The sequence below is a fragment of the Pholis gunnellus genome (genome assembly GCF_910591455.1).
Source record: "Pholis gunnellus genome assembly, chromosome: 4".
NCBI classification, from domain to species: Eukaryota; Metazoa; Chordata; class Actinopteri; order Perciformes; family Pholidae; genus Pholis; species Pholis gunnellus.
The window spans coordinates 24,809,151-24,820,421 of record NC_136530.1 but is presented as its reverse complement, the minus strand read 5'-3'; the positions used below and the strand labels follow the sequence as shown (position 1 = coordinate 24,820,421).

At 40.9% G+C, this 11,271-nt stretch overlaps 1 protein-coding gene across 1 annotated transcript in view; it reads left to right on the top strand.

Annotated features, from left to right (window-relative positions):
• slc5a9 (solute carrier family 5 member 9) overlaps positions 1-10,179 on the top strand; it is an 18,245-nt gene extending 8,066 nt beyond the window's left edge. Inside the window, exons 8-14 of the mRNA XM_079158232.1 lie at positions 828-1,033; positions 2,061-2,196; positions 3,116-3,223; positions 5,379-5,529; positions 6,449-6,617; positions 8,438-8,653; positions 9,296-10,179. Coding sequence (XP_079014358.1) covers positions 828-1,033; positions 2,061-2,196; positions 3,116-3,223; positions 5,379-5,529; positions 6,449-6,617; positions 8,438-8,653; positions 9,296-9,607 — 1,298 coding nt within the window. The 3' untranslated portion in view covers positions 9,608-10,179. The remainder of the gene's footprint in view (positions 1-827; positions 1,034-2,060; positions 2,197-3,115; positions 3,224-5,378; positions 5,530-6,448; positions 6,618-8,437; positions 8,654-9,295) is intronic.
• The last annotated feature ends 1,092 nt before the right edge of the window (positions 10,180-11,271 follow it).

Here is an 11,271-nt window from a genome sequence, read left to right as displayed (position 1 = left end):
GCTTCATTTGGGATTCCTCCGTTTTCGCCCTGAAAACCGACTCACGGTATGATACGGTTCTAAAGTTTGGCAGTGTTGTAGTTGTGCTTTCTGTGGCTTGTTGGCTGTAACTATTGAACACTTTCATGGAGAGAAAATCGAATGTCATCACTGAAATCTGTGGGAAATGCTAGTGCTGTTTGCTGTGTGATATGCCGGGGGAGATGCAATGGCCCCGATGTTTGAAGAGTTTTCTGAGTTGTTGGCTGGCCGTCTGTGGCGTAAAATGCATGATTTTGTGTCGGATCTTCTTAGTTAGTTAGTAGAATAGTTTATAATGGTGTTTGCAGTGTGTAAAATGGTTAACATGATGAAGTTAAGGAGACTTTTTTTGAAAAAAAAAAATATATATATTATTTCTTTTATTTACTTCTTTATGAAAAGTCCATTCTACGACATTCGGAACTGAGCCTCGGAACCGAACGGAGACCTTTTGGGCGTCGTCGGGTCCAACTTTATAGAAGACATGAGAGAACGTTAACTAATTATTAAATGCATAGTAATTAGTCATTTAGATTTTTCCTAACAATTAGGAAAACTAAAAAAATGTGCCTATAATCTCTGATAACAATGATAAAGTATTATGTTTTAGAAATGCCTCTGATGGTATCTGGTATTTTGTAGTTGTATCGTTGAAGGAAATCACACTGATTCCTCCCAGTTGCTCTTCCTGTGAAGGTGAAAAAGTGTAACATTCACATTAATCCTAGGAAGCATTTCATGAACATACCCAGTATAATATTGATCAGTTCTCATGTGAAGTGTGTGTGTGTTTGCACATTTTACAGCATTCTCCAAAGTGGGCTGGTATGAAGGCCTTGTGGTCCGTTACATGTCAGCAGTTCCCTCGGTGACCGTCGCCAACACCACCTGCCACCTACCTCGCAGTGACGCATTCCGCTTGTTCAGGGACCCCATGTCAGGGGACCTGCCCTGGCCAGGTCTGGTGTTTGGACTCACTGTACTGGCTACATGGGTCTGGTGCACGGATCAGGTGACTTTACCTGCATTAAGAGGGAATCTGTCATTTGAAATGTGTGTGTGAAACTCTTTTTTTTGTATTTGTATACGCCTGCACATTGGATTTAAAATTTAACTATGACGTTTAACTGCAGACTGAGCTTTATTTCTTTATTTAATGACTTCATTCTCAGAAGATATTTACAAACACTCTTGAGACCAAATAAGTGTCAATATCAGTGTATTGCAGTCTTTGTGGGGACCAATTTGACTTTTCTGCATGGTCGGTCCTCATTACCTCAAAGGACAGTTTGAAAGTTAACGCTTGGTTTTAAGGTTAGGGTCATACACTGTATATAAGACTTGGACATAGTCACCCATTGGTTTGCTCTGCATTTTGGTCATCACCATCTTGGTTTTTTGCAACCACACGTGACTCTAGAGGGAGGAGCTATGTACAATCAGACGCTAAATAAGACATTTTTTGGTGACGAAAATGTTAAAATTAACTTTCACAAACTAAAAACACACTGTGAATGAGTTTAAGTTCTAAGACAAAAACACGAACAACTTCCAGACCGGACTACGCCGTGTTAGCGACCTGTCAATCACTGTATAGCCCCGCCCTAAAGCATACCCTGCTTTATGGTCTGTTTGACTCTAAATGGACCATCATTTACTAAATGAACATCATGCTGTATTGAAGAAGACCTGAAACTAGAGATGGAGACCATAAACTCATGTTTACAATGTTTACTGAGGTAATAAATCAAGAGAGAAGTAGAGTCCTTCTCTCTTAGACTATATAGACTATACAATCAGTTTCCCCCTGATGGCCATTAGAGAGAATGCAAGTCTCAGGCACTTTGACATTGGCTTTACTTTTCAGACCCACAGTTTGCTGCCTGGTTAGGGTTGGGTTAAAAGAGAGGTGGTTTAGGGTTATTGGGGTTAAGTATTTAGTTGTAATGGTCAGAAGGGCAAGGGTCAGGGAATTTATCATGTCAACGAGGGTCTTCCCGAGTATACAAAGACAAACATGTGTGTGTTTGTGTGTGCAGGTTATAGTCCAGAGGTCTCTGTCTGCCAAGTCTTTGTCTCATGCCAAAGGAGGCAGTGTGCTTGGAGGCTACCTCAAACTGCTGCCCATGTTCTTCATTGTAATGCCGGGCATGATCAGCCGATCACTGTTCCCAGGTCAGTCCGGCTCTATTGGACTATTATGTCAAATGCTTCTGTATGTTCAAGCACATGCATCATTTTGATTTGATCATTACCTCATTAAACCAGCCAATCATTTACCAAAACATATTTCCATCCATCGTTACATTTATTGATGGGATTTAGCATGAGATTCTACACAGCTTTCTTTAACAGCTTTCAAAGTGCAGATCCAGTGGGAAACTCAACACATTAACACACAGTCAGCACAGACATAGGCCTTTCTCAATGGGCCTTTCTCAATGGGTTCACAAGTACGGACTTGTGAACTTTTGAAGTCTGTACTTGAAGTCTGGACTCCAAGTCTTGCCCAGCACTTATATATATATATTTATATATGTGTATCTAATATAATACACTTATATAATAATATATATTTTTTTATTTTAATTGAAAACGAAAAAAGCAGGGTTGTCATATTTAGTTAGATTGTAAAAATACTTTACAGTAAGAAAAAGGATTAAACTCATTAGCAAGACCAGCTGAGGTGGTGATGTCATCAAGTAAGCTGCTGTTCCAATTGTCCTTACTGCATTCTCTGGACTTGAAGTACTCCAAAAGTTCACAAGTCTGTACTTGTGAACTTGGGTATTGAGAGGCCCATAATGTTCACTGTGCGTGATGATGTCTCTGGAGGTTGAATGTGTTATTATGAGTAATGGTCAGAAATAGATCCTCAATCTAAAACACCACAGCATTTTTTAAGTAAGGTACATGTGCAATGAAAACATGCAAACATACCTGGTAAGATCTTTGAATGAATGACTACTCAAACTGTGTATCCAAAAGGTTGGGAGCTTTTGTTCTAAAACATGAAGAAGCAGGACAAATAAGTGTAACTAACTCACTGCATCTTTTACGCTCTGTGTGTGTGTGTGTGTGTGTGTGTGCGCAGATGAGATAGGTTGTGTGGATCCAGCAGTGTGTCTGAGAGTGTGTGGAACTTCAGTTGGCTGCTCCAACATCGCCTACCCTAAACTAGTGGTGGAGCTAATGCCTGTGGGTGAGTCGCGCACACACACACACACACACACACACACACACACACACTAGGATTGGCCAAAGTCAGTGTAGAGAACTCCTCTCTCCATGTTTAGGTTTTTTTACTTTCAAATCTTGCACCTTGCACTCAACTGTAATTTACTTTAGCTCTGTCTGTTAATCCTTAATCTCTGGTATGAGGACATATTAGGATAAACTAAAGATCAAACAATATTTCAAATTCAACCTTTATCAAATAGTAGTGTACATTGCTATATGCAAAGCACTGTAGTGTACTGTGATATACATTGATTGTAAATATAATCTGATACATCTTGAAAATACGACAATTTATGATAGCAAAACGTCTGAGAACTGTTGCAGTTCGACAACACAACACAAAAAAAGTTGTATCATTGGAAATTCTTTATTAGTAATAAGCCTTTAAAATTTACCATTTCGTTTTCAAAGGGGTCATCAATGACAACGATACAGTATAAGCACATTTGGATCAAACATTTAACAAAAAACTAAAATAACAAGATAAATAGGTGATACCAATTATAAATATCAAATAATAATCATCCCAGAGAATGAAAATTGATCATTCATTCACAGATTATAGAAAAGTATTCATATCAGGGATATTATGACTATTATTATATTATGACTGTTTCATAGACAGGTTAAGTCAAACCTGACTTAGTTTCATTTGCCATATGAATTTGAAGTAAATACACATTCAGTGAAGGACAACTGGCCAACAGTAAGGAGGACCCATAAGGCAAAGCAGGAAGGTTGAGTTTATAAGCAGTTTCATTGGATCAAAGTCTAAAATAAGAGCTTACAGAATGTCTGGTACACAGACAAAAGACAAGAAGTTTCTATGGTCTAACAGTGAGTCAGGAGACCGGTTTCAGTGAGCAAAAGCTGCAGCAGGAAAGTTGTTTTGACCAGTGGTTCTCAACCTGGGGAGCTGTCCCGAGATCCTGACAGTCACTGGAGGGAACGTCTCTGTCGTCATAACGTGATGTGTCTTTCCACACAAAGAAGAGATGCAAGGAAAAGATGTGAGGAGAGAACAACTGAAGATGTTAGTTCAATCAGGAGAGACAAATCAGATCAAGAAATATAATTGTTTATTATTAACAGATGATATGTGATGATAAAGTGATAAAGTCTTGACAGAGTCTTTGGCGCTTGGACTCTACAGGGAGATTTGTAATGGAGCGGCGTCTGCTCTGAGCAGATAAATCTCTATATCAAACCTATAGGCCACCTCTGCCCAAAAAAGCAAACCTCTACTAACATCATATGTGTGTTTAACATGCTCCAACACTGAACAGCTATGTGTTTCCTGAGCTATTAATTGCTTCTGCGTTAGTATTGTTTTTTCCCTATGTAAATAGATTAATGATCAAATAATACATTTGTAGAATGTAAAGGTGTTTTCAGATCAAACACAAACAATTTGTGTGACTAAATCGTGCATCAACTTAAAAGTTCAAACCCATCTATTTCTATGAGCCTGTATCCAAACATATCCGCAGTGCATTAAAAACAAGTCAAACAATAAGATGATGACTATTGCTCAAGTCATCAATAGATTTTTTCGGACATCAATGTCATAATTCTGATATACGTCACAGAACAATATGGATATTGATCGATTGATCCATCTGGTCTCACAGCATAGTGTCCTGTTTGACAAACAAAATAGACAGAGACAGTAACGAAAATAGATACAAGGAACATGAAGACAACATTTGGGGAAGTATAGCAGCTGAACTGGCTTGTTATGGTGAGTAAACATATATAGATTTTGTTCAGTCCAGTTAGGAATGATGAAAACCAGTGCAATACATCTCAGCACTGGTTCACTGGTTCTTTGGTGCCACCCATAGTTAATGTGACCACATTGAAACTTTTCTGCAGTGTTTTACACTTGGAATATCGAGTCTTCAGTGTGTAATGTTGAGTGTGAGTTTATTACAGTAAAAACAATAATGACAACAATGACTGTGTCAGGGTGTGAAACTTTAATTTTCGGTGGAATGCATGGAACGCGAATACTTTGAATGGCAAAAATCATCAACAAAGATTTTACATACATCAAAATGATTCACCTGACATCTCACCATGGCTGGTCCATCTGGTTGATCCTTCTGTCTGTGCAGGTCTGCGTGGTCTGATGCTAGCAGTGATGCTAGCTGCTCTGATGTCATCTCTGACCTCCATTTTTAACAGCAGCTCCACTCTGTTCACACTGGACCTCTACCACAGGGCCAGGCCTCGAGCCTCAGAGAGGGAGCTCATGATAGTTGGAAGGTAAGGGTGCAAAGACTGATACATATCCTAAAAAATGCCCCTTGATGCAAAGCTGAGATTTGGTTTTATAATTAAAATTGCAACTGACTCAAAAACCAACACAAGAGTACACTCTCTATCTCTCTGTGCACTACTGTTCCTGTGTGTGTACCTGTTTCAAACCCCAACGTTCGCACTCTGTAAGAAATGTGCGTGCTTCGTGCTTCATGCGCTTCAATGCTTCACATTTACCAAAAGGGTCTTCCAAATTAGAACCAAATCCAAAAGTGGTTCTGCTTATTGGTTCCTAAACAACACATTGGCCAAGAGCTAAAGGGATACCTTTTGGTTTTGTTTTGGCTACTCTATTTCTGCTTTCCGCGATCTATAAACCTGTTAATTCCAAGCAACCATTGCTGGATGTACTGTTTTCTGCAATGCAATTTCTACATTGGGACTCGCTGTTATAACATCTTGTCACTTTGTAAATAAATTCTATCGATTAAAATGTACAGTTATCTTGCGCCCTTCTGATACAAAATGGTTATTTTATTGGCTATTTTAGCTGGTTTTCACACATTTAAGAAACCTGCATATATGCACATATTTTAGCGGTAAATAGTAGATGAGTCTGGAGAATTGAACCAGGACAGGTGTGGGCTGAACTGGGATCATGGTAAACAAATAGATCATTTTTATTGTGGCATCTATTCCCATGATTGATTAACCGAGTACTGTAATTCATCCTTTGTTTTCAGCAGTAGAGTGGAGTGAACTTGAGAGAAATGTTAATACCTAAATATATGTGATGTTGTTTGTAGTGGAGTGGAGCAGGTGGTGTTTTGGCAGCCACATCCCATGTATCTCTACGGAACCGCAGGTCTCTCAGTGGCCATGACTTGACCTCAGCCAAACATAAAACTATTTTGTGTATTTCCAGGGTGTTCATCCTGGTCTTGGTGTGTGTTAGTCTGTTGTGGATTCCGGTCATCCAAACAGCCAACAGTGGACGGCTGTTTGATTATATCCAATCAGTGACCAGCTTTCTAGCTCCGCCCATCACCGCTGTATTCCTAATGGCTGTCTTCTGGCCACGTGCCAACGAGCAGGTAGGTTATGCAGCTAAATGCAGGTCAAAAGTTTTGTTCATTTGAAAAAAAAATGAATGACAGGTGTGTGAGCTGAGGGGTTTGATGAGCTGATTGCAGGCAGGTGTGAAGGCAGACTGTGCCCAGGATGACAGCAGAACAAGAAGAGACTCTCACACGCACACACAGAAACAAGGAGGACAGGAATTTAGCAAACACGTGTCAATTTCCACTCGTTACATGAATACAGTCTTTTCAAAATAAACTTCAGTCTTCAAGGAAACAACTCACTTAGGTTTAGGAAAAAAAACAACTTTCTAGGTTTAGGAAAACATCATTTGATTTAAAATAACTACGGAAGTGGTTCCACCTCCTTCTCACCAGTACTGTGTGAGTTTTTGTGGTCTTTCTATTTCCTTGTTTATGATTACGTATGAAGTGATTTTGTAGGATATCTAAGAATTCCATTCTCCTAACCACTTATCCTATTCAGTGTCGCTGGAGCCGATCCCAGCTGAAATTGGCAAATGCAGGGTACACCCTGGACAGGTCGCATATAGAGACAGACAAACATTCACGCTCACATTCACACCTACGGGCAATTTCAAGTCTCCAAATAACCTAAGCTGCATGTCTTTGAGAGGAAGCCGGTTCTCCCCCAAACAGAAGATCAGGGATCGAACCCAGGCCCCTCTTGCTGTGAGGTGACAGTGCTAGCCACTACACCACTGTGCAGCCCAATAAGAATTGCAGCGTGTTAATTTTCCTAGGTTTAGCTACATCTGATACCGCTGCACCGAGGCACCCTTTAGTGTCTGTATGAGACGCACTAGGCTTTCAACTAACTACGATGTCAACCCATCCAAGTCATTATTAGACTCTCAGAGCAGCTGACTTGGTATAAAGAGGGACAAAGTTCTCTAAGGACAGGTGGGAGGAGAGATTGTGCGTTCAAACAAACACAGGACTTTGACTCCGGAGAAAGCTGATCAAGTCCTGTTTGAAACCAAGTCAGTGTTGAGGTTTTACCGTAGTTTTGTTACATAACTTCCGTACTTAACTAATGCCAGTTACGCAAAAAAAAAGACTTATTTTAAACCAAACCACGATCTTTTCCTAAACCTAACCAAGTAGTTTTGTTGCATTAGTAAACCTAAAAACGAACTAAACCTAAGTTGGAAGTTTATTCTGAAAAGAGACTGTATGCATGTAATGAGAGAAAACAGACACGACGCCCAGACATGTCCACAATGATTCTAGAGGGGAACCCAGTGTCACACTGACATTAATTGAGACATAGAGCGGTGATCAGTGCAGTGGCTTCGCTAAATGTGTGTTACTAAAAACTGAGAAAACTAGGGCAACTGTGGCTAAGTGGAGAGCAGGACCGTCCTTCAATCTAGAGGATTGGTGGTTCGATCCCCGGCTCCGGCTCCACTAGTCGCATCTCGATGTGTCCATGAGCAAGACACTTAACCCCAAAATTGCTCCCGTAGCTGTGCCTACGGTGTAGAAATGTGATAGAATCTGAATTGTAAGTTGCTTTGGATAAAAGTGTCTGCTAAATTACTGTAATTTAATGTACTCAGTGTTTTCTTCAACTTCCTTAACTTTGTTGTCACTAGCAACATGATCGACCTGCATCAGAAACTTGTAGGAGAAAACACAAGCAGCCACTTGCAGTTCTTGTGGTCTCCAGACAGCTGCAGTAGTCCCAGCGTGTAGTTACCTATTTGAAAAATATAACAATAGAAAGCACCAGTGACAGGGCTACAAGATTAAAAATCTTAAGGCCCTTTTCATTTCAGTGATGTTTGTGTGTGGGTGTGTGTGTTTCTCAGGGTGCATTCTGGGGTCTGATGGCTGGACTGGTGGTGGGACTGATCCGCATGGTGCTGGAGTTCTCCTTTGAAACTCCCTCCTGCGGTCAACCCGACGGTCGCCCTGCCGTCCTGGCTGATGTTCACTACCTGTACTTTGCTCTCATCCTATTGGCTTTTACCTGCCTCATCATTGCTGCTGTCAGCTTGGCCACTGCCCCAATACCTAAAGAACATGTAAGGACCACGTCTTACATTGATGGACACAAGCATTTAGCACCCCTATCCATGCTGTGTGACTCAGTCATTCACTAGTGGGGGAAGGCTCCTCAGAGCTATCTGTCTGCTGCTCTTAATACAGATCACATGTGTTAGCTGGAGGGTTAGAACACCACAGTTTGATTACACGACAAGCAAGCACGCACTAACCATTTTGACATTTGCAGCAAGTAGTACCAGTAGTGCAGTAGGGACATGGTTTCTTGGCTTATTAAGTTCTTGAAGTTTCCAGCGATGACCGTCATGTGTTTCAGTTTGCTCCCCTGAACACATTGGGGTCCTTTATAATGGTGTCACTGAGCTAATCCACTCCACTGTTTGGCTGTGTTGTGACAGACACAAGGCAGTCCTTGTCCCTAAATATGGAATAGTAAATCCTTCACAAAGGTGTGCTTGATATTTCATATGAAGGTACTTGTTTTCAGTGTGAGCAGAGCAGGAATATAGTTCTAGGAACTCATCCCCAAACAGGTGGAGAACAGTGGAAACCAAAGCTGAACCAATACCAGTGTCTACACAGTGGAAAAAGGCTAGTGTGCTCTGTCAATGTGATCCTGTACCACATGTATGTATGAGCTCACCCTTCTCTCTCCTGTCCAGCTGTACAGGCTGACCTGGTGGTCCAGACACAGCCGGGAGCCTCGTATCGACTTCACGGGTCCCCCGATGACCTCTGACCTGGTGAGCTCTGACCCTAGCCAGGACTCTGAGGGCCTGCCAGAATCCTGTTGGCTGAGAGGAGCTCTGAGGCTCTGTGGTCTGACTGGTCCCAGCTCTGCCTCGGTGACTCCAGCAGTTGAAAACAGCGAGCTGGACTCCCTGCAGGAGGAGCCGCTTTGGAGGAGAGTCTGCGATGTGAACGGCCTAATCCTGCTGGCTGTTAACGTGTTTCTGTGGGGATATTTTGCCTAATAACTTGTTATCGGTAAAGTTACATTGATGTACTGAATGGTGGTTAAACCAATCAGCTGCTGTGCTGGATCTGTCTTATATGCACCAACAGACAGTTCATCTCATCAGGAAAGACGTATAGTAGTAATGATCATGGAACACATTTAACCATTGTCAAGGTCCATAATTGACTTACAAGGACACTTTTTAACACTATAGTTTCAAAGCTTTTCTTCAAAGAAGTGGCTCAGGACAGGTGATTTAACAGTTTCATGTAATTTTCATGAATATCTGCTGTTTTCAGCACTTTAATGCCTAAAGACGCATTTTCACTTTTTATGCTCTGAAATAAGTTTCAGGCTGGGAAGAGGCCAAAAGTGGATTTTGTGAAAGTAAACATAGTTTCAAAGCTTTTCTTCAAAAAAGTGTCTCAGTAAACTTGATTTAACAGTTTCATGTCATTTTCATAAATATCTGCTGTTTTCAGTACTTTACTGCCTAAAGATATATTTTCACTGTTTCTGCTAAAATAAGTTTCAGGCTGGGAAGAGACCAAACGTGGATTTTGTGAAAGTAAACATAGTTTCAAAGCTTTTCTTCAAAAAAGTGGCTCAGTTGTATTTCTTGAATACGTTTTAATGCGTTTGAGGGCTAAAAATGTCCACTCCACAGAGGCAGCAGATATTGTGATTGTCACCGCCCAACATGTCACGCTAGCCCACTGAACTGAGGCCAGCTGGCAAGCTCGGGCATGTCAAAGAATACGCCCAATATGTCAAACTAAAGATCTGATTGGTTGAAGACTATGACAATCAACAATATCGTCCCCATTCACTTAAACTGCAAAGGGATTCACTTGTGAGTCTGCAGGCCTCGGGCCTCTCTTCTTACCTAGAGACACAGAGGTGAAATCTGATTGGATAAAAGCTCTACTTAAAACAAGCTGCACTGGAAGCAGATCAACTGAGGAAGACAGTAGCTATGCAATGAGAAAATAAGATGATGGGAAAAATATTTTTATAAATTATAATACATGTAGTGTATTTAAGAAAAATGATTAAATTATAAAATAGCTATAACTTTGTGATTCTGTTTAGGCCAGCAGAGAAGGCCTTGCAGGCCCTGACGGCCCACCACTGATATATACATAAATTACACATACACAGATCTAATCGTTTGCTTGCTTTCCTTCCAACCGTTTTTCATCTCGTGCACGGATTCGTCTAAGCTGAAAAGCCAATCAGAGTGATTTCTCTCAGCGCTCCGCCGGCAATCAGACAAAGCTAGAATAGTGCCAGCGGTCCGGGTCACATCGTAAGAACGAGGGCCACAGATGCTCAGCGATGGCCCTTATTATATAATAAGATGACTTGTGTTAATGACACAAGTCATCTTATTCAATTGTTTACCAGACACATTGTCCCCAAAATACACAAACCTTACATTTATTTACTCAAATAACTCTTTACATACTGCTCAAACCTCTTGAAATGAGTTCTGGGAGGTATGAATGGAGGAAGCTAAGCTGCATCCTTCATTATTTCTCATGAAAATGTAATTTAAGCTCATTAAGTTAAAACCTGTCCCATCAAACCTGCAGGATCCTCTGACTTCTCAGAAGACCTTTTCACTCCATGAGTTCAGCCAAAAATACAGAAACAACAACCGGACCAGGTCCAGGATGA